A 23777-nucleotide genomic window follows, 5' to 3' on the forward strand; every position below is an offset into this window, starting at 1 on the left:
GGAAAAAATCGAAATTATCGCTTTAACAAATAGTTTAAAACTATCCATTATGGTAGCTTCTCCAATACGTAAATATTCGTCCATAAAATCTGTCGTTACTCCATAAGCAAGCATCTTAATTGCTGCAGTCATCTTCTGTAGGGAAGAGTGCCCAAGCTTTCTAGTAACATTTCTTCTTTGGACAAAATTTGGCTCATGATCTACTATTGCGTCATGAATGCGGATAAAAAGTTCACGGCGCTTTCGAAACCTCCTCCGAAATTTCTTTGGAGGATAAACTGGCGATGCAGCAAAATAGTCATGCAAAATGTTTTCTTCGCCTTGTAAAGAATTGCGGAAGATAGCAAAAGCTGAAATTATTTCCTACTCATCGTCTGAGGAAGAGTCATATATAAGGTCATCAAGTTTAAGAATATGATCCATATAGGAAAAATGAAAGAAATAAAAGAGAAATTTGGGTTAAAAGATCGATGAAAATGAGAAAGAATGGTTCTATATCTTCTCACCCAGCACTAGAATATATAACAACAGGCCCTTGAGTAGGTTTTATTTTTTTTTCTAAAAAAAAAAGAAAAGAAAAGTAGCTATTGGACTATTTTTTTTTTCTTCCACTCAAACATCCATGCTTTGGACTATTCTCTTTGTTCTATTTAGATAGCCGTTAAAAAATAGCTGTTGCACATCAAACATGAGAGTCAGATATAGACTTTAATAAGTCTTGCATGTGATATTTGAAAACAGTGAAAAGTAATGATAAAATAATAAAGAATAAAAAAGTATAAATAAAAAGTAAGGAAATAATATTTAATTGATATAGGGAAAGGTAAAGAGAAGCTGTTGTGGAGTGTTTTTTCATAAGGAAGCGAAAAGTAGTTTTGTTCTTTATATTTAGGGAAAATGGATGGGAAGGGAAGGGAAGCTGCTAGAAATGCTCTTAGCTTGGTTGTTGATCTTCGAGTTGCAAGTGAATCTTTTCAGATTGATGATGTTTTTCAGTTGGTAAACAAGTTTTATCTATATGACTTTACAAATCTTGAAAAAGAACAATTGAAAATAGAACCTCACCATTATGAGCATAATGTAGTTCGAAATTTAAACCTCCAAGGATTGACAAATATTTCTAAATTGTGCCAATGATTGTCAGCACCAGAAGATCAGCAGTCTATCAACTTATTTTTCAAGCTGTTGTACTTGTGATTACTCTTCCCATTTCTACCACACCCCGATGACAGTTCCACACGACCTTGATGGCGTGGGTTGCGAAGTCGATGGGGGTGTAAGTGTTGTAGCAGGGCATACATAAAATGTGCCCTCTTTGGTGCAATGGGATCGATGTTGGCTACTGGATAAAGGTTGGCTGCAACGGCTCGAAAAATAAGGAGAATGTCTGTTAGGAGATCCTTGGAAGCACAACGGGTATCCGTCTCGGACTGTCTAATCTCCAAACAGTCGATGATCTCGCAATGTAATGGGGCCCGCTCCTTTGTCCAAGGGTACGGAGAGTCGAGAACCTCAGGTGTGCCTATGAGATTTCGAATAAGCGGAAGTGACTCTAAAAATCCTCCATTGGAGCATCGTCTCGAATGTACCGACATAGTAGCTCCTCATTTCACGTAGAACTTGTGCACCAAGGTGGGCGACACCTTGACAACCTCGAATATGTCCACCCTTGTTGGACGAACACCTCCCTGATCTGCGGGTGGGACTCCGTGAAGTCGCTAAGTATCAACCTCCTTTTAGTGAAGATCATACATTTTAATAGTGAATTTGTATATAATGCTAAACCGTGGAAGAGGTTAAATAATAAGTTACCGTCGTTATCCTATTTATTTTATTATTTAAATATGGGTATTAATTATGGGCGCTATTACATTAACCCAAAGGTTTCTTTCTTTTCTTTTCTTTTTTTTTTTTTTTTTTTTTGTAACTTAGTTTGAAAATTGGATTTCACTTTTCCTTATAATGTATTTTATTCTAGTCTAATTTACTTTATTAACGTTTCCAAAATCTTTTAATAAAATAATTAAATTAGGATTAATATTGGAATTTCCTTTAAAAATTATTTAGCTTTTTCTTCCGAAAATCTAAAAATTATTTTTATAGGAGCGTGGGGTAAGAAATGAGCTATTTGGACTTCCTTCTAACTAGTTTAATCATCTCAAGTCTACAACTCACTAAATGGATCTAAATTAGTGTACTGCACTTAGTTAACTTGGCCCAAAACACATCTAAGACTTATTACTTAATAAAATTTGGATTAAACAAGTTCTAAACATTTTCTGGACAGAAACTTTCCAAGTCTAGTAAAAGTTTTTTCTTGATGCAATTTATAAGAAATCACTTATGCTCTGTTTGTTTCAACGTAAAATGATTTCCGTCGTAAAATGGTTTCAGGGAAGTCATTTTTCAGGAAACCATTTTCCGTCGAAAGCATTTTTCGGTGTTTGGCTCGTACGGAAAATCGCAAATATTTTTTTATATTTTTATTCAATCATATTAACTTATAAAAATCAATTTTTATTCACAACATAAAAATATTAATGTAAAATAATATAAAAATCATCGATGACGAGATTTGGTCACTGATTGACAAGATTCTAAGGCAGTTTCGCCGGAATCTGGCACAAAAGGCCAGATTCCGGCCATCTGGCCGAATCCTGGCAGGCTAGCCGGATCTGGCCAGATCCGTCTGGCCAGCCGGCCGTTCTAGCCAGAGCCGGTCGGGAACCGGCCTCTCTGGCCAGGGCTGGCCGGTCTAGCTAGATGGCCGGATTCCGGTCAGATTGGTCGCCGGAATCTGGCTGACCGGATTCCGGCGAAGGTGGCCGGATTCCGTCGCCAGATTCCGGCGACATTAACTAGATGTTGTCGGATTCCGATACCGACAATATTTCGATGGTGGTCGGCTGCTTGAACGTAAAGGTCGACTGTGCCGTTTAAAATAGATCGACTGCGTCTGGCGTCTTCGGAAAACGATTTACGCTTTTAAAAAGCGTAAATCATTTTCCGAAATTTACTAAGCATTTTTGGTCAAACAGAAATCATTTTCCGGTTGACTATTATTTTCGCCCCTATCAAACACTGAAAAATGCAGAAATCATTTTACGCCGAAACAAGCAGAGCATTAATTTCTTGGAAAAGCACCATTTAAATAGTGAGGTTTTTGGCCATAAAAGTTTCTGACCTAACCTAAAATTTATGCTCAAGACTCGTTTTAAAACCACTCTTCGTATCATTGAACAAATATGAGCTTTAGGTATGAGATTCTAAAGTCATTTCCATGAAAGATTCTTATTAAAGAGACCATTATGAAGTTCTTATTTTTAAAGGACAAATAGTGTCAATGAAAAGAAACATATCTTGTAAACAAAGATTTAAATGTTTTTTAGGTCATAGAACTACCTCCTTAGAAAATTATGCATTTTGGCTACTAAATGACTTTACAAGTTTTCATTAAATATAGTGGTGTTCATATATTCATACACTTAGTTATTTACAAAACCAATAGTCTTCTAAGATAAAACTAAAAGTGATTTAAGAAGATGATGTATATGTTAGGTAGGTTTAGCTAACTATTATACATATTTTTATGAAATTTCTTGACATGTGTTTTAATGGATAAGAAAAGATTTAACACTATATGGACTTGGTTAACTAGTAAAGCAATATAGTCGCATTTTCATGGCTCAAATAAAATTTTCACTAGTAAGCAAAACCTTCACATATATAGGTTTAAGCATAACATAACATGTTTTTCAATATTTAAGCAAAACTATCACATATAGGTTCAAGTATAACATAAATGATAACTTTGAAAGACGGATAAACTACAACAATGATGTGATTAATTAGAACACTATGAGAATTTAAAGAGAATTTTCCTTGTTTGGTGTCTTATGAGTTAGTGAAGTATATGATGTGGTTTGAGCTCTTAAGGGTAAAAGTGTACGTTTGAAGGGGTTGAAATGAGACTTGAGAGAGGTGAATAGGAGAAGTAGGAAATGAAAGAATTAATGGGGGGAGAAATGCAAGTAGTGGCTATGTGTCTCTAAGGTGGGAGCGGGGCACCGTCGAATCACTAAGGTCGACTTTTGTCCCTGTTTGACGTCAGATGTGATTCTCTCATTCTCTTACTCGATCAAGATATCCTCTTTGCAAGCCACCAAAAGTTGAGCTTGAAGTCCAATAAAGTTTGTTAGCTTCTATCCCCAGAAGTAGGAGGTCACCTCCTTTTGCTTAGGTTCTATCATGAAAATGAATTTTTTTTCTTTCTCAAAACACTAAATGTTCTCTTGCATGAATGATTTTTTATCCCTCAAGTTAAATTTTTAGTTCCGTCAATGACTAACGTCACATGAAACAGACATGAACACAGATTATGAGCTTTCTCGATCTACACATGTATACATTATAAGGGAAGCTTTCCATCTCCCAAAACCCATTCTCTTTCAAATTTCTTACACCAACTTGATATATTTCTCAAAAGAACCATCTCCTGCTTGGAGAATTGGTTCCAGATGAAATAGTCCAATTAAAAACAAAATTATGGGATTGCTGCTTAATTTCTTTTCTTATGGACATTCTAAGCAACATTGGAGCCCTCTGTTAAATGATGAACATTTGGGATATGGAAGCTTCAGAATTTCTCAAGGTGCTAAATAATTATCATATACTCTTATGAAATTTGTAGTTTTACTTTCTCATTCTTACATGTTTCCCCTTTTTCCCTTTCTCATTTGTAATTTTTTGAGCCTCTCACCTTTAAATTATCCTTTGGGAAAATGATTTGTGTGGGGGACAGAAAACCGTCCCCCATGTATCAGCCCTCTATCCTTTGATCTTCTTGTTTTCAAAAGCTTTGAACTCCCATTTTTATACTTGTTAAATAAAATATTCTCTATTAAATATCTTACTCGAACACCCAAAAGCTGCCTCAACAATATATATATATATATATATATATATATATATATATATATATATATATATATATATATATATATATATATATATATATATATAATAATAATAATACATTCATGTTGATAATGCATTAATGGTGCTTTACGTGGATGTTATTCAAGGAATATCTAGATAAGGCATCCCAAATCCACGGAGAGACCTATAGGATTGCTTAAACGTACCGTTTATGTTTTTTGACGAAATAGCGTCCAGATTCATTGAACCAGACTACCTTCACCTGTTTTTGACTGCAATCTGAAAATTGGAATCACACGTTTTGTGGTTCCCGTTATTTGCTCTGTCAAGACGCGAAAAACGACGGCATTAATTACTTAATATGTCCAGGTTCAATGAACCTTCTTTACCCGTTTCCACACTTCAACCAGCTAGTCTAGTCTGTGGTCTATGACTACTTCATGGCATATTGGCATGTATGCATGCAGGCTGTACCTAAATTTAAGGACTACTACTATTTAATTAGAAAAGTATACAACCAAATGAATATATGATTTTTTTTTTTTTTTTTTCTGAAAACTATATGAGATAGAAAATTAAATTGGAGATTTGTTGGCCTTTTTAAGACAATTAAATGCAAACATAAATAAAGGACAGGAATCAAGAAATAACCTTTAGTGCTTTATTTCAATTTTTTGTCTATCAATTTGATTATGTGAAACCCAAATGTACTTAAATATATTAATTTAAAGAGCAATGCATGTAAAATTTTCTACACCTTCAAAATTTTGAGATGGATCTGTTCATTAAAGGGAGCAGCTCCTCTTCGGTTAAAATGCTTACAATTAGGGATAAAACTAGTATTTTAAGTTTGGGGTGGGTTAAAAAAAACAATAACAAAAAAAAAAAAAACACAGTTAAATATCTGACAAAATTACAAATTGACTTTTAAAATTATAAATTATCTTTTAAAATTATGTATTTTCAAAAAAGTAACAATTTGCACGTAATTTAAAAAAAATATTTTTTTACGTATTTAAATCATAATTTTTAAACGAATTATTTTATATCATTTGGTTTAAAATTATATTTTTATCTACAAAATTGCAACCATAAATGCATCCTATGGCTGCACTTGGTTGCCCCTTTACCTAACGTTCTTTTAGTAAGGAAAATGTTTGATTAAATTTGTTCAAATATAATAAATTAGTCAACGGACCACCTTTCTACTCACTAAAGTTGGCCGCCACTAATACAGTTTGTACAATATGCAATGAATATTAATTTTGGCCTGACCACTACTTTTTTAGGGGGGGGGGGGGAGGGCAGACCTGACCACTACTTTGTTAGTTTATAAACGCTTTTTGTTCATTAATTTTTTTTTTAACAAAAAAATAAAAAATAACTCAAAACATTCATTAAACAAAAAAAAAATATTCAAAACTATTTTAATATAACACTTTTTTAATAAGACGAAAACAAAATGTTCCATCTAAAAAGTTTTGCCGCTACTATTGACTGTGCCTTTTTCGGTAGCAAAAATCTCAATCTTAGAATTGTCAATAGCATTGGCTATATTTGGTAACCCTTCTCCACCTCACTTTTTTTTTTTTTAAAAAAAAAAGTCAATTTTAAAACATTATATCTTTTTTTCATTTTTTAAACTCATTGGATTCCGGCCTCTTTTGGATCTCTTTTTTTATATGTAGGTCCTACATATCTAATAATTGATTTTTAAAAAAATTATTAGAGTTGCACAAAAATTATATAGAAACCGTAAACATATCATATTTCTTTTATATTACATCAATCACTTTTTAAACAAAAAAATCAACTACAATTTTTTATTTTTTATTTTTTTTTTAACTTTTTCTTTAAAAACTTATTTATACTTTATATCACATTAATCACTTCTTACTGCTACTGAAAAAAAAAAAAAAAAAAAAAAAAAAATTCCTAATTTTTTTTTTACCAAATACACCCATTATCTTTAAATTAACATCCCAATGTTATTCTTTTATTAGATGCGATACTTATTGATTTATTACTATTTTTATTTTGTTTGACCTAATTCGTTTTTTATATTTTAATGATGAGTTATTATTAACACAATTATTATTTTTTCCACGTCGCATGAAGCATGCTATGGCTCATCGATTTTAAATTAAAAGCATGTATGAGGCAGGACACTTATCTTTCATGGGTCGCGTAAGAATATATAATTATTTCATTGAATATACAAAGAGAAGAAGAAGAAAAAAAACAGTTAAAAAAGGAGAAAGGATGTCATCCAATCCACGTATGTAAACATGAATTTTACATACATACACATACATGGGCAATTGGGCATCTTCCTCACGCGTTGGTTTTCAATTATAAATTGCCCCCTTCCTTCAAACCTCTATCTATCTCCCTTGGAAACCAGAAGAGAGAGAGAAAGAGAGAGAGAGAGAGAGAGAGAGTAGAGAGAGAAACAAAGGTAAACCCTAATTGCTGAAGCTAAACCATATCGTGTTTGGCTTTGTTTCTCTCTTTGCCGTCACATATTTCACAATACTATACGATCTTCATATTTATCGCTTTCTCGTTCTGGTTCAGATCACAAGAGAGTTTCTGTGGACTTTCTCTCTCATTTTCTCCGGAAAATTCGAAGATCTTTTCGTAAGAACTTATTCCTTCGTTTGATTGCTTTTGTTCTGCATGTTATAATGTTTTTGTTGGGTTAATTAGTTGTTTTCTCCTTTGATCCGCTGAGCAATGTCGCTGATTTTGTTTTGGTGCTTTTGTGAATGTGGATTGTGGTTGGGCATTATGATCTGTGCGCTTTGTTTGGTTGCTGAGAAAAACATGGAGAAGAAAAAAATATGAAACTCTCTCGCATTGTTTTAGTTTTTAGATAATTAAAGCTCGACTCCCAGCTCGCATGTTCTCTCCATTTTGGATGTGATAGGGAATATCTCTGAATGTTGATCAGTACCGTAAAGGGGGAAAGAAAATAAATTGGGGTTTTTTTCTGTTTTCTATTTTGCCTGAATTTGATTGTGTAGAAAGAAGTCAATGAATAATTTGTCTCATTGTTCCAAAATTGTTATGCAAATAATAAAAGAAATTAGCTTATGTAAGCAGTTGTATTTAGCCTTTTTTGAATTGACTTGGACTAGGTCAACTTGGTGGGGGAAATGTACACATCTGAGGTTCGTGTGTAAACTAGACGAAGATCGGTCAAAATTACCCAAAATGGATACATGTCGTTCAGGTTGATTGTTTTTGCAAATTTATATATAGATGGGGTAATTTAAGTCAAGAATTTAAAGGATTAGCGGTCAAAACTTCTAGTTGATCTTCCAGGAGTATTTGCTTGACCTAGTTTTGGGCGATTTTATGTTTCTATGGGGTGGGGGAAGTGCCGATATGGAACTGAAATGAATTGCGATTTGGTTGCAAACTTTAAAAAAAAAAAAAAAATTGCTTAAAAATCTAGAGATACAGCCAGATTGAGGACCTTAACTTGGTTAATATGAACCTCTGATTTCAAGTTCTTTTCCTGACTATTTCTTGAGTATATTTGGTATTCATCAAAAAATAAAATTATTGAGTAGATATGTTAGTAATTAAACTTCTTTTGCCAGGAGTCATACAACCATGGTATTTTGGGTTTTCGGCTATGGTTCACTGGTGTGGAACCCAGGATTTGAATACGATGAGAAAGTGATAGGCTTCATCAAGGACTATAGGCGTGTATTTGATCTTGGTAAGTTTCTTCTCAGTATACAAGTGTTCATAGACGTAATATTCATGAAGTCATTAGTCCGTTTATACCTGAACACTCAATTATAACTGTTTCTGCTTGTTCCATTTGCTCTTCGCCAGCTTGCATTGATCACAGAGGTACACCTGAACACCCTGCACGAACTTGCACATTGGAATACGAAGAAGGAGCTGTATGCGTAAGTAGAACTTAACAATGATTATAACGTATGTTAGTATATACTGTAGTTGTGAGGATGGAGGCATGTGTGTGCCATTCCTTACAATAAAGATTTTGAATTTTGGTTGATTTTCTGACGTTAAAATTATTTTGTCAGTGGGGTGCTGCTTATTGTGTTCGGGGAAGCCCTGAGAGGGAAAGATTGGCAATGGAGGTATGTCTTTTGAAATGTAGCTTGTTTAGATGTGGAGTGTGCTAGTTGTACTTGGTATTGTAATTTGTTTTTGGGTTAGTTTACTTGCTTTGTTGATACAAGCGACAACCCAGGCAGAGATAATTGTGGGGTGTTTTCATTTTAAAAGAAACTGAGCACTCAGAAGGCCTTTTACCTGCTTCATGTCAATTGCAAAAATTGTCTCATTCTATACTGGGAATTTCTTTACCCCACCTCCAATACCCTCTTGCTCCTGTCCTTTTGGTTTTTATTTTTATTTTTTGGGTTGCTTGGTAATTCACTCGCACACCAGACAAGTGAACCATACGTACCAGCCCATACTAACGGGGGATGGAAGTCCCATTAGGTTCAAAGGCCATTGGCAACATGTCATCTCTCCTCTATTTGAATAAGTTGGTTAACAATTGTCATTTTTTATTCAGACTAATGTTTATTGTATAAATAAACTAAGTGATCTTTTCAATACAGTATTTGGAGCGGAGGGAATGTGAATATGATGAAAAGACTCTCGTAAACTTCTACAAGGTTAGATTTTGATTTTACTCGTGTCTCTTGCCGGGAGTTGTCAAGTTCATACTTTCTTGTTGTTCACACTTCTGTTTTTGTTCTTATTTCCATTGCATGTTTTCTCTTTTAATCCAGGAAGTGGATTCCTTTGAGCCTGCTTTAACAGGAGTCATAGTGTAAGTAATCTTGTTGTGTATCTCTTTACTTTCTCTCCTCTTTGTTTCGTATCATTTAACAAAAACAAAGAGCAATGGATGGAATCTGGAACGGTTCTTTTTTTCTCCTCTCCCTTTAAAATACAAATTGATATCATTCGGTGAAGCTAGAGATGGTTTGTATATGTATCTTCCTAACAGAACTTCCGTTTTTTTTTCTTTCTCAGATTCACATCCACTCCAGACAAAGAATCAAACAAGTACTACCTGGGGCCTGCTCCATTGGAAGAAATGGCCAGGTAAAGCAGTCAACATTTTGTTTTTCCCTTTTTTTTTTTTCTTTTTTTTTTGTTGTTGAATGTTTCACACTGATTTTTCATTTACTTGTTCAGCCAAATTGCAACTGCATTTGGGCCCTGCGGGAACAATAGAGACTACCTTTTCCTGTTAGAGAAGGCCATGTCTGATATTGGTGAGTTTCCTTTTCTGACACCAAGCACAAGAATATCAGAAACCTTTATGTTTGCCTTTTAAATATAAATAAAACAAAGGGACTAGGTTTTATTATAGTTATGATATTTGATCATTTGTGAACAGGCCATGAAGATGACATGGTGATAGAACTTGCAAATGAGGTGCGGAAGGTTCTTGGAATCGTAGGGAAAGGAATTCCAAAGGAGAGGAAGTTGGTCGGGCCATCCCACATCCCACTCAAGTCCCATATTCCCACTCTTAAAGTCCACCCACTTCCAGAAGCCATTGCCATGGACTCTTAACAAGAAGATGTCAAACTATAGGAGGAATTGGATACGTTGCGGAGCCTGCTAACCCCACCACACCATTGATTACTATCTTGTTTTTTACCTCTTATTTAAGATTTTCCCTACTAGAAATCAGTTTTTCTGTTGTTTTTAGCAGCCTACTTTGACCTTAGACACTTTTTGCCCTTTTACCCTTTTACCCGTGGTTTGGACTTAGAAAGAGTGACTTAAACAATTTTCAACACGAAATACAGGATGTAGAACACGCAGATGATGTTAGTTTCAGTTTCAATTTTCAAACCAAGAGAAAATCCGTCATTACCTTGCAGGCCGCCAATTACTGTTGAATGGTAACAGAGACCTGTTTTTTTTTTTCTCTCCATAAAGTTGATACAAATGTCCTGCGGATGGAATATAATGTTTACTTATATGCCAACTATGGTTATACTCATGTCTTCGATTGTTGCATTTTAATTTGATTCGAGTTCCTGCAAATGAGTTTTTTAATTGCGGTGAATGGTTAAATGCTTTATCAGTCCTTCGATTTTAACTTTTTTTTTTTTTCACTCAGGTTTCATTTTGTATCATAGTACCTTGCTTAGTTATGGGTAAATACAGAAATACTACTTCCTTCCATCTTCCGTAAAAAAAAATCTAGCGGATTTTTATATCAAACCAATCAAAACTTACCATGTGTCATATGTTTCATTAAAAATATAGCTTAATTTTTTTTAAAAAAAAATAAAAAAATATTAAAAAATAAAAATGAGAGTGGCCATGTGGGGCTACCCTTTTGGGCATATGGGAGTGGCCTCAAGGCCCTTGGGGCGGTTCGGCTGCCTACAAATGGCAAAATGAGAGTGGCCAAAACCAAACTTAATGGGAACATAGATTCAAGATCTGATTTATTTCCATCCTTGGGCTGCTGTGCAATTAGTGCAAGATGTGATTCTTTCCTCAGCTAGACCACCAAGAAAGTACCAAAAAGACCTTGCAAGCTCTTTAAATATCATGCTTTGTTCTTCCGAAAAAGAGCAGAGGAGCGAAGGAGCACAGAAGAACATAGAGACGCCAAGTTGAAACTTTATTTTCTTTGTTTTTAATTTATGTTTTGTACTTTGATTATGGAATTTATTTTCATAACCATGAGTGGCTAAACCTCTAGCTAGGGTTAGAGGTGAAGCCTAATATTTTTATTATGTATTCTTGAGACCATGTTGTTTGTTCTTCATAGATGAATGATTAAATTGTGGGGTTGATTTTTTATTTGAAGGTAATTTAATGGGACAAGTTTATTTTGATTCCTTATTATTTTTGTTTATATCAAATGCTTACTTTGTTTGATTTGTTATAATTCGAAAATATATTGAATGCTTAATTTATTGTTTCATGTTTTTGAAATCAAATACTCAATCAACCCATGTTTAATCTATTTTATATTTTGTGTCTCATGAATATATAATAAAATACTAGGTGAATCCTTGAAACCCTAGTCTTTTTTAATATCATCTTCAAAATCAAATTTATTTATTTTAGTTTTATAGTTTACTTTTTAATTTAAATTATATTCCTCTGCTCCACTTTCGAGTGGAAACCAAAAGCAAAATTCCTATTTTTTTTTTTTTCTTTTCTGCAAAATAGTAAAAATTATTCTCTAGTGTTTAATCATTCCTTGTGGATCGACCTCGGACTTACCGTGATTTATTACTTGCGAAAACCTACACTTGGGTTTGCACCCTTTGTGGTCCAACAATGTTAAATAATGATTACGTAGTATTAGTGCCGCATGTGACACATATGTTATCATATAGTGTGTATTTATTATGTAAGAACATGTTGTTCATATTTATTTATATTGAGGTATTTTAGACAAGCTCTAATGTGTTATAAGAAAATTGTACCTCTCGTTCAAAAAAAAATATATACATATTTTTTCACTGCGAGATTTATCATATCTGATGTAGTAATGTCACATGATCATTTAGATATAATCACTTACGTCTTTTTGTAAAAAATGGGGCATTACAATCTCTTTCTCGGTGTTCAATAAATTAAAAGACCGAGAGTTATTTCTCTGCATACGTTGACATACCCAGTGTTGGGACAAGCTTTTCCTCGACATAAAGGCAAATGCTAAGATTTTTTTTTTTTTTTTTTTTAACATTCTCGGCATTCATTTTGCAACATTTCTTATACATTGATAAACATTTTCGGCGTTTTGATATATGCCAAGAAATCTTGAAGACAATTCTCTGTATTTTTATATTTGCAGAGAAATTTATCTATGTACTGGTGGATATTAAATGCCAATAAATGTGATTTATGGGCATTAACAAGTGAAAACATTGAGAAATTTGCATTTAAATTTATCGGCGTTTTCTAAAGAATCTCTCTCTCTCTCTCTCTCAAGAAATGGGGTGGGTATGTAGCACTGCAGATTATTAATAAGATTAAGTAAGGTCTTAATTGAAAATTAGACTTGTGACTTTTTTTCGTTGACCGAACGTTCGCTTAGAATCTTGAACAATCGATTGCGAACGATCGATTTTCTCATTGAGAACTTTTTCCACCATGAAAACGTTAGATGACGCGGTGAATTACGTGTTAGAAGGTAGATCCCATGCCTTTGGTATATACGACAAATCGTACATCCAACGATCTTTTCGTGCCACGAACATTCGCAACAGTACACGAACGTTCGATAGGTGGCAAAGTAACTCATCATTTATTCTCTACAACTTCTCCCCTATAAATACCCCACCTCCCCTTTGTTTTATTTTGCTATTTTCCGCCCTTAGAGTTGGTGTTACTTTAGTGAGAGTATGTGAGAGTGTTTTGGTGTGAGGAAGGCGTTTTTGCACTAAGAAAGTAATGCCCTTAACTTAAACTCGTTATTTTGTAGCCGTTATGCTATCGAATTATCTTTATAGCTTTTAATTATAGGTTTAATCCTCTAGTCGTTACTATGATCTTAATTTAGGTGTAACGTTTTGATGTTTTAGACATTGTGATTATTGCATGATGGGTTGATAAGGCTTAGAACTGTATTAAGAGCGTTGTTATGATCCTAAGTCTTGCTTAGAAGTAGTTCAATTTTGTTTGGAATTAGGTTTCTACTAGGAGCAAATGTTTGATCTCCCTGGTCGAATGTTCGATCCTCATGCTTCAAACGATCATTCCTCATTAGTCGAACATTTGACCATCATATGCCGAACGTTCGAACATGTGTCCTGAACGTTCGTGGGTTAGACATAATACTTATTTTGAACTTGTTATAGCTTATAATTAGTTTTAATCGAGATTATGACTAATGGTAGGTTTTTCTCAAATTACGAGGTTGTGGAGCCTCATGAGGACTTTACGAAGGAGCCCACGACACAAGTGCATGGATATTTGTTATTATTTTCCCACATAGCATGATTATTTTGTGTACCAAACATGCATGTTTACAACTCACATGAAATGCATTTTGATTACTGTGAACTCCATTTATGTAAATGAATGGTGATTAACGGAATAATAAGACGAATGAAATTATAAGAATATGCATGTAAAATACAGTGAAAATTAAATTGCATCGTATGACATGGTACACCATCTCGTGCGGGATAATGACTATGAGCTTACTATTATATGGGTTTTTCTTTATGGTGACAAATTTATGATAATATTATGATGTGCCTTGGATCCAATGGTTGTTTTGTGGCCAGTGTTCCATGCTTGAATGAAGGCCACGATTATAGCTTTGCTAGTAGCATGGGCCACCTGAGGTCGGACTTGGTCGAATTGCTAGTGTATGACGATATGCTTACATATCTAGAGTACCGGTGTTGTATTACAGGTCTCAGGGGACAGCGCCAACCCTACTGGGAGGGGTTAATATCCTGGATAAACCATGTGGAATTGGACTATGATATGATCCATTTGCTATAAGCATGTAATATATCTATACTGCATCCATGATCATCTTAAACTGAGTTCGCCATATGATAACAGGTATATCATGCATATTATTACTAATTAAGTCGTGGACTTACGCTTGTATCTTTCCACCTATGAAACATGTATTATTTTATATATATAACCCTGGAGAGATACTTGATCCTGTTAGAGGGAGTGCTCAGGATAATTTTTTAGGAGTTAGATCTCGTTTGGTTGGCCGGATGCGGAAAGGAGGCAATGATTCTCGCCTTGATATGATAGATATCATCTTTATGCTTTATCTTCTTAAGTGTAGAAATTGACTTTTGATGTTGTTATGACTATGAGATTTTGGGTTCTGGATCTGTATTATATTTAATGACTGGTCTTTTGACCGTACGTTGAGAGATTCGACTATCTGTATTATAGTGTCTTAGTTTTACTCTAGTTAATCTTATTGTGATTGTGGATTTTAAATTGCTATATTTTTTTTGAGTGAAAGTCTTCTGCTGCAGATTCTTTTCGGAGAGGATGAGATCCTTGTGGTCTTATTCTTCCTAGAATAAGACTGGGAGACGAACCATGGAGTTAGCTACTAATTAGTTAATTTTACTTGGGCTTTTTAGGGTAGGTTGCATAGGGAGGAATGGTGCATGAAAAACGTAGGGGATGAGAAGTATTTATAGGGGAAGGGGAGTGGATAAGATTGAATGAGTATAATTTTATACTTCGGACACGTTTGAGTGTTTGTGACGTACTTCAAATGTTCCCAGAAACGACACGTCAAACGTTTTTCAGGAGCATCGAACGTTCCCAAAGAGGATAATGATAAGGGTTGCATCAGCTAGGGTGACCATCGAACGTTCTGGTGAGGGTTATGAAACGTTCGTGCTAAGGTTTCTTCGAACCTTCCAAGGAGAATGGCGAACGTTCGAAGTGACTAAAATTAAAAGATTATATATTTTTTTGTTGGAATTTAAGTGAGAGTAATTGGGTTAATTCATTTTAATTTTTATAAATATTGTTGTTTAATTTATGCGGGGCACTACACTCTTACAGCTCACTACTCATCATCAACTAAACTGCAACCTAAAACCAATTTTTAAAGCCCAAAATGTAACACCAAAGAGAAAAATAATGATTTATGAAATTATTAAACTTAAGAGGAAAGCAATAAAATGTAGGCCTATAATATGTCATGAGTGATAGTAAGTTAAGTGCGGATAGGTCTGCATGCTAATGGGTGGCTAGGGATGAAATATAGGCTTAAAGACTTAGAAAGTTTTGGAAATCCATAATGCCCCGTTTGAACAGAAAGGTAGTCCTTTTCAAATGAGACACAATGCGACATGTCGATAGCAGTAGCAAGCGCGGAAAAACGAACGACAGAGATTAAATCTTGGATGAGTGCGTTCGATTGGAGGAAATTGTCTTTCGGATGACAGAGCATCTCCTCGTGTAAAGTTTAGGATAAAAAAGTGTACTCTGTATAAAAGAAAAATTGGTAGAGAATAATGATTCATAGTGACATCAACAAGCTCCAAAGAGCTTTCATATTTTAATGGTATAGATTTTTTTTTTATCATAACCTCGATAACAATTTACAGAAAACTACAACTTCAATATACATTAAAAAAAAAAAAAAAAAGCATTTAGCCACACCACCCCTCCCCCCCCCCCCCCCCAAAAAAAAAGTTTCCCTACTTTTTCACTTTTGCTTCAATGTTTAAAAGGTAGCAATGTCCACTCCCTAAGTTTCTGAAATTGTCATATGGGGGGCTACCCCAAACGATTTTTTTTTTTTAATTGTTTTTAAGGGGTATTTTGAGGATATTTCTCCTTAAAAACCCATGTGCAACGCACGTGAGTTGGTTTTCATTAGAAAAGATGGGCTTGGCTAACATATGCGTTATATTGACAATTTCAGAAATTTAGTAGGTAAACATTGCCAATTTTTAAATGTTAGAGGTAAAGTGAAAAAGTTGCGAAACTTTTAGGAGTAAAATGTATTTTTCTCAAAAATAAATTAGAACGAAACTCAAATAGAAAACTTGCAAAAAAATAAAAAGAAAAAGGAAAAATTAAGAGATCAAAGAAAGGTTTAGATTAGTTACATCAAAGAGAAAAATTCTCAAATGGCACGAACAAAAAAATGTAACAAACAAAGAGAAAGGAGTGACTGTAAAGCCAGAGAAATGCTAGAAAAGGTTTCTATTTTAGGAGCTTAAATAGAGAGAAAGAGAAGTTGAGGAGAGGGATTGGTTTTGTTTTCTCAATGTTGAGGGTCTTTTGTTGGAAAGACTAACCAACGTGTTATTTCAACTAGAGAGGAAGAGCTATTCCTCTGGGTAATAACTTCTATGGACAAACTAAGTCTTTTGTACCCTCCATTGCTCCAATACCCGTAGGTCATGGAATACCAAAACAATTTAAGATGAAAACCCGGATCACACATACCATCAACCAAAAGAACAAGAAATATGAAAACCAGAGAACACCGCCCACCGCCTCCATTCTTCCTCCCCACGGAACTCCATTAAAAAAAAAAAAAAAAATTGTTCATTTTCACTTCCTCGAGCATCCTTAGAAAAAATAAATAAATAAATAAAATTATCAAGGCCCATACGCAAAGAACTAAAGCTGTACTGGCCAATGTTCCGACCTCAACAGGCTTTTTCAAGCCCAATTACCTATCCATCACCCCTTTATTTCTTACCAATGGACCCACTAAATAGCCCACCATCCTCTTTTGCCCAATCCCACACCCATGGGCCATGAACCCACCAGGCCCATATCAATTTCTACCTTCATCCATCATCTCTGAAAGAACACCTCGACAGCTCCCTCCCCTGAAAAGAAAAGAACTTGCGCAAGAAGTCAGTACTACATATAACTCAAACCAAAGCCCCTCTCCCCCCACTCTCTCTCGGGTCTTTGATTTCTCTGCATTTCTTGGAGCCCATACTTTCATCGATCTTCACATTATTAGGGTTTGTTTTTTCACTAATTTTTGAGGACATGGATCTTATAGAAGCCGATCTAAGCGCCCCTCACTCCATGGGCACGACCATCATCGGCGTCACTTACAACGGGGGCGTTGTTCTCGGAGCCGACTCTCGGACGAGCACTGGTATTTTCGCTTTTCTTCTTTTTCTGTTTGGTTACCGAGAAATCAATTTTTTCTTGTCTTTTTCCGAAAAGCAAAACCTAGCTTAGTTGTTTCTGCATCACCCGCGATGGGGAGAAGACGAGAGAATACGCTATCCGAATCTCCTCGTCGTCTTTATCTGTAACTAAAAAAAAAAAAGGGACCCCGATACTTGCTTTAAGGAGTCTCGCAGGGCGTCCGATTTTTCGGTGACCTGGCCCGGTTAATGGCCGATTACGGTCAACGCCGTTTTGGCTGACTCAGCAAGCCTCTGTTTGCTTCCTGAGAAAATGTAGGACTAGGAAATTATTTATTTATTTGACATTTTTAGGGATCTGAGATACGAAAAGTATTTGGCTGATTTTGTGATGTCCTTCTTTCTTTTCATTGCTGGGGTTTCTCGTGTACTCTTGTGGTGGTCACTGGTGTATGCAAGAATATTTAAAATATGAGTGCTGCTATAACAATATAATAAAAGAATAATGAAAAATAATAGTTAAAAGAAAGTAGAGAAGAGAATAAAAATGTAGCTAAATTTGAGAATTGCACTTTTTGGTTAGGTATTTTAGATAATACTGTTGGAGAATTACAACGCTTTTTTCTATAATTTTTTTAAGTATTGTTACAGAAATATACCATGGAGGTCAATAGATTGATTGAATTTTAGAAAAACTAAGGAATTTTCTCTTAGTGTAACGGTGGTGATTTATGGTTGATTCGATCTCATTGTTGTTTTGGTAGGAGTGTATGTTGCTAACCGCGCTTCTGACAAGATTACGCAGCTAACTGACAATGTCTATGTTTGTCGCTCCGGATCGGTATTGTACTTTCTCACAACTCACATTCCTTGTGGTTCATGAGCTTTTTATTATTTTGGTTGCCATCCTTTCATGTGTTGATGGTTATAATGCTCTAATTCTAATAACCATTCTTGATTGGTGAGTTGTTATTCATAATCATCATTTGGTTATGAGTTGGTTTCGATGTTGTACTTTTCTCTTATCTTGTTGTCCAGACATTTTGATGACTGATGAGCATATGAAGGCTTTGATTACTTTGTGACTGTGTTTGTGTTGGACTACTTTGGGTTTTACATGTTTAATAAACTAAGGATTGTGTACATCTGGTTAACTATAAATGCTAAGCCACTGGCAGATACTCTTAACAGTGTTTTGGTGACTTAAATGACAAATTATCCCAAAAGTTTAAGCTTGTAGGAAATTTGAATTTAATTATTTAATTAATATTTAACACTCATGTATGTGGCTATGTGCTCAAATTCTCTCTCTCAATAAGTGAGTCCAACATATGAAATATTTAACTGAAATGAGAGATAAACTAGGGAATCAAGATTTGAACTCGGGGCCTCTTTTCTAATACCATGTTAAAACATCAATTGTCCAAAACATTGAAGTGATAGGAAATGAAGAATTTCATCATTTAATTAATACTTTACCAGTGACATAAGAGATAAGTGCTAAGCCTCTAATGCATGATTACTTTTTTGCTTCCATGTATTATTAACATGTCTTCCTTTTCAGGCTGCGGATTCACAGATTGTTTCTGACTATGTGCGCTACTTCCTTCATCAACACACGTAAGTGCTTTTGTTCCTGGTTGTTTCCTTGACCATTTTGATTGTATGATTAGTTTGGCATTTTGGATCTCTTGGATTGTGATACTTTAAACAAATGGCTGTGATTTTTTTACTTGTCCTACTTGTTGGAGTTTGTTACCTTCTGTGTTTCTTTTAATTTATTTTTATTCTTTTGTTTTTCATAAGTTTAGTTAACCCTTCCATCATTAGGAGTGTCTGCTCTTGTGGTGCTTTCTTTGTGTTTAATTTTCTTCTGTTAAGTGGTGTTGGTTCTAAATCATGTTATTAATTTTATTTCTAGGAGTCAACCATAATTCACTTTATAAATTATTGACATAGTTGTATTGAAATTATGAGCTTAATAAAGTTGGGGAGTCTTTTAACCTCATTTGAAATTGAAATCATTGCCAAACAATCATTAGTTTGTTTGGTTGATGTCATTGCCATGTTAGTCAATTTTCTCAAGTTTCAATGTACTGACATCTTTTTGATCAATTATCTTTGTTTACAGGATACAGTTAGGGCAGCCTGCAACTGTCAAGGTTGCTGCAAACCTTGTCAGGCTACTATCCTATAGTAACAAGGTCTGGGGTTACTGCTTTAGTTTGCTTTGTTCGACATGATTGCTTTCTTGCTTTGGACAGATTAATATAAAAAAATTTGCTTGCCCGTAGTTGACTATTTTGGTTTTCTTCTTGTACCTAATGCATTTAATCATGTTTTACACTACATTGAGGATCTAAATAGAGTTGATTTTGACGTTTTTTCAGTTTTAAAAACCAAGTTGGGGAAGAAGAGGGTATAAAATCAATGGTAGAATGGAATTTTTTTTTTTCCATAATTAAAATATGCTGCTACGTATCAGAAAAAAAAAAAAAAAAAAAAAAAAATTATGCTAGTATTCTGCTTTCAAATGATTTTATTTTGCAAATAGAAACATAGATAGGACCATGATAGTGCTACAAGAAATTTCTATACATGCACACGTATAGAAGTATTTGCATCCTTATACATGCTCTGTCTTGGATCCTTATACATGCTCTGTATGGTCAACAAGCATTCCTACTCCAGGTTTAACTTGCTAAAGGCCTTCTTTCCCTTGGGCTTCTGAGCACTATTTGGAGAGCTCTTATTTAGTATGTGCTATGCCAAATTATTCATTTAAAAAAAAAAAATCTATATCAAAATAAGCCATTTGTGGCTTCTTCATATCACTTACGGCAAACGAAAGAACTTTAATTGTGAAGGTTGAAACAGTATGTCTCTGTGTTTGTGTTTGTGTTTTTGTTTTTGTTTTTAGCCCAGTTCGTTTTTTTGTTTCTTTGTATTAAAGTACTTATCAAAAAGTTGTATTAAAGTATTTTTAGTGTACTTATGTACTTGGCTTTATCATGATATTTGGACTTGGCAGAACATGTTACAAACTGGCATGATCGTTGGTGGGTGGGATAAGTACGAAGGTGGTAAAATTTATGGAATTCCTCTTGGTGGAACACTAATAGAGCAGCCTTTTGCCATTGGAGGTATGGTTTACTTCTGTTTGTCTAAATGATTAGTAAATATACCCTTCCACGCTAATGGCTTGTTTGGGATTGTCTTCTGTTTTTTTTTTTTCAAAACTTGTTTTTAAGACAAATATAGAAAAATGGCTGCTTTTTTTTTTCTTAAAACAATGTGTTTGATAAACTTTATTGAAAATGTTTTTTAAATAAAAATCACAGTTGATTAGATATTAACTTCATTTTTTTAAAACACTTTCTTTTTTTTGCAATTTTACATATCGTAAGATTCAGGCATGCATTTTTTGTTGTATGTTACATTCAACATCCTTGTGTAGTAAGGGCCACATAAGATTTTGCATTAACTGCCACCTGGCAATCCTTTACTAGTATATGTATTTTCAATAGAGCTGAGTCATATGGAGTTCTTTTCTTCTTTATACTTGTCCAGACAAATACTGGACTAAACTATGATTTAATAGGAAATTGCACGCACTGTATCTTGGATTATACATGCAAAGAAACAAAACAAAGATGTTGTCCACACTAACATTTATTATTTATAGAGATTACAATACAAAGATTAACATTAGCTAGCCATATCTATCAACAAGATAAAGCTAATCACAACTCCTATATAAGATAGATTAGTAAAACAACCGAATAAGATAAAATTACTCTTAACAATACACGTGACATGAAATTTTACAGCTTAACCACATGACTTCATTGTATATTTTCATGTTTCTCAAGGCATCCAAACTTACGATATTGGGATAGAAGGGAAGCTACAATAGCTAGTCATGTAAGCTGGGCTCGTGAGGCTATTTATTGATGTTCTAGATTTGTTAGAAACTTAGAACAAGACAAGATTTGGAAATGACATCAATACCAAGTTCTGAGCTGATATAAGAGGGAAACAGTGAGTAGCGTTATTGAGGATTTATCAAACGGATGCATACTGGTTATGAAATTTGAGGTCTGCTTGTACCATAAGGTACTTAAGGTCTGGTGGGAGACATTTTTCTTTGAATGAGATTTTGGCATACCTGTTTCCTAATAAAGGTGGCTTTCCCTTTCATCAAAATAGATGGTTTTTCTTAACCATGTATATTTTAATTGATTGTGGTACAAACCTTTATTTATATGCGGAAATGGGAATCAGTGAATCATCTTTTGTTGCATTTTTGGTTGCCTCAGAGCTTTGGTCTTTAGATTTTGCTTTATTTGGAGTATAGGTGCTTACTAAACCTGGTTTGAAGGTGTGGGACTGAGGAGTCTATTGATAGAATTAGAAGATTGGCTTAGAAAACTAGATCATATGCATGATGAGTGGTAGAAAGGAAACATTCGGTCTTTGTAAGGAGTATGCGGCCTTTGCAAGGGGTTTAGTGCACTGTATGCTTTCCACCGTGGGCAGGCATGGTCTGATGGTTTTGTTATATTGCAACTTGTAAATCTAAATGCTCTCTGGCTCCTTATCGTTTGTTTCTTTTGTATAATTCCCTTGTACTTGGAATGCATTCACTATTGGCACTTTATACTAATTACTTATATAAAAATTTCAAATTATCCAATTCGATTGGATTTAGCTTGTATCTTAGCTGGCCCAATTGTTGTTCGCCAATTACATGCTAAAAGCATTCAAATGTGCAGTGCTTTTATACGGTGTATTTGAGAAGTTTTCTTTATGATGTAATCTCCACTAGCAACTTCAGTGCAATATATTTGCTTGAGTATGGCATTCAGAGTTTGAGATGCTTTGTGTTCCACAGGATCTGGCTCTAGTTACTTGTATGGTTTCTTCGATCAAGCATGGAAAGAAGGAATGACCAAGGATGAAGCTGAGGTATGTAGTAGCTCTTGATGTTTTTGCAAATGCAAAATCTGTTGCTGCCTTGTAATAAATCAACCTTTTTTTTTTTGCTTTACTGCAGCAATTGGTGGTGAAGGCAGTTTCCCTTGCCATTGCACGAGATGGTGCTAGTGGTGGTGTTGTTCGCACCGTGATTGTAAGATTTATATTGGATACTAGTAGTAACTTAGAAAATTCCAAGTAGATTTCTAACACTGTGGCACATGCTCATAAATTGACTGAAAACTTTTGGTGCAGATAAATTCTGAGGGAGTGACAAGAAACTTCTATCCTGGGGACAAACTTCCATTGTGGCATGAGGAATTGGAGCCGCAGAATTCACTGTTGGACATACTCAACACTTCCAGTCCTGAGCCAATGAACATTTGATCTCAACGTTGATAGGCCTCTCTCTGGCTACACCGTTTATTTCTCGTTTTGCTACAATCTATGTTTCAGGAACAGGATTTTAATCTTTTTATCTTGGATACATATGTTGGTGGATATATTTATGATTCAGTCTAAATGGGTTTAAGTTGGTTGCTATTTATTCTCTCTCCTTTGGAGTTTGGGCCAATTAGTGCTCAGTCATAGCGCTATAGATATATATATATTTGCACATTCAATCTTTTGGGTTTGATTCCTATATTCATCTGGGAATACTAGGAAAATAAAAATAAAAATTATGTGCATGCACTAGGAAGGAAAATAAGTCTGAACGAATCACTGTACCTTTTTAATTGATTGTGAAAAGGTTATATATGGTCTAGTGGGTAAATTGCTAAGTTTTTATTGCAAAACAGCAAAAAGAAGAAATGGGGAAAAAAAAAAAAAATTGGCATATTAACTATACTTTTAACTTTTAAGATATTTACATATTGAAAAATAGGTCTGGTTTCGGTGCTGTAGTTTTACATTTGCTGTGAAAAAATGGAGAGTCCAGATATATTTTTTCAAAACACTGTCATTTAACTTATGTAAGAATATTAAAAAATAAAACCGGTTGACGTTTTCTACTTAACGCCGTTTGAGGAAGGAGGAACGACGGTGTTGCTTGACTGCAGTACTATGATTGGAAGCATAATATTTTTGGAGTGCCTCGCATTGTTCTCTTCTTAATTGAAATTTGCAGCAAAACAAACTCATCCTTTTTCCCATCAAACTATTTTGCAATATCAAACTCATCAGCAGCCGTCAGCACTCAATGTGAATCCAATCACACATACCCAATATCAAATAGCACAAAAACTAACA

At 34.5% G+C, this 23777-nt stretch overlaps 2 protein-coding genes and 1 non-coding gene across 3 annotated transcripts; 2 read left to right on the top strand and 1 right to left on the bottom strand.

Moving 5' to 3' along the window:
* The first annotated feature begins 7303 nt into the window (after window positions 1-7303).
* LOC133871278 (gamma-glutamylcyclotransferase 2-1-like) lies at window positions 7304-10977 on the top strand. Its single transcript, XM_062308686.1, has 10 exons — window positions 7304-7396; window positions 7516-7578; window positions 8547-8668; window positions 8788-8864; window positions 9003-9059; window positions 9549-9605; window positions 9723-9763; window positions 9970-10041; window positions 10135-10214; window positions 10340-10977. Exons 3-10 carry the CDS (start codon window positions 8560-8562, stop codon window positions 10516-10518), a joined length of 672 nt encoding a protein of 223 aa, XP_062164670.1. The 5' UTR covers window positions 7304-7396; window positions 7516-7578; window positions 8547-8559; the 3' UTR covers window positions 10519-10977.
* A 4949-nt stretch (window positions 10978-15926) lies between these two features.
* LOC133872138 (small nucleolar RNA snoR116) lies at window positions 15927-16015 on the bottom strand. Its single transcript, XR_009900981.1, has one exon. It is a non-coding gene; the product is annotated as a small nucleolar RNA snoR116 (small nucleolar RNA).
* Window positions 16016-17251: 1236 nt separating this feature from the next.
* LOC133871915 (proteasome subunit beta type-6) lies at window positions 17252-23069 on the top strand. The gene is made up of 8 exons (XM_062309380.1): window positions 17252-17554; window positions 18314-18390; window positions 19114-19169; window positions 19681-19753; window positions 20581-20692; window positions 22444-22517; window positions 22606-22680; window positions 22782-23069. The coding sequence occupies exons 1-8, from the start codon at window positions 17443-17445 to the stop codon at window positions 22911-22913; spliced, it is 711 nt and encodes a 236-aa protein (XP_062165364.1). The 5' UTR covers window positions 17252-17442; the 3' UTR covers window positions 22914-23069.
* Window positions 23070-23777: the final 708 nt, after the last annotated feature.

Source organism: Alnus glutinosa, chromosome 6, assembly GCF_958979055.1.
Source record: "Alnus glutinosa chromosome 6, dhAlnGlut1.1, whole genome shotgun sequence".
Lineage (NCBI taxonomy): Eukaryota > Viridiplantae > Streptophyta > Magnoliopsida > Fagales > Betulaceae > Alnus > Alnus glutinosa.

Excerpts from the sequence above, each read along its gene's own strand:
- LOC133871278 (XM_062308686.1), top strand. The coding sequence starts at position 8,560 with ATGGTATTTTGGGTTTTCGGCTATGGTTCACTGGTGTGGAACCCAGGA. Across the intron at positions 8,865-9,002 it reads ACGAAGAAGGAGCTGTATGC|TGGGGTGCTGCTTATTGTGT; the intron begins GTAAGTAGAACT and ends TTATTTTGTCAG. Across the intron at positions 9,764-9,969 it reads GCTTTAACAGGAGTCATAGT|ATTCACATCCACTCCAGACA; the intron begins GTAAGTAATCTT and ends TTTCTTTCTCAG.
- LOC133871915 (XM_062309380.1), top strand. The coding sequence starts at position 17,443 with ATGGATCTTATAGAAGCCGATCTAAGCGCCCCTCACTCCATGGGCACG. Across the intron at positions 19,754-20,580 it reads TACTATCCTATAGTAACAAG|AACATGTTACAAACTGGCAT; the intron begins GTCTGGGGTTAC and ends TGGACTTGGCAG. Across the intron at positions 22,518-22,605 it reads TGACCAAGGATGAAGCTGAG|CAATTGGTGGTGAAGGCAGT; the intron begins GTATGTAGTAGC and ends GCTTTACTGCAG.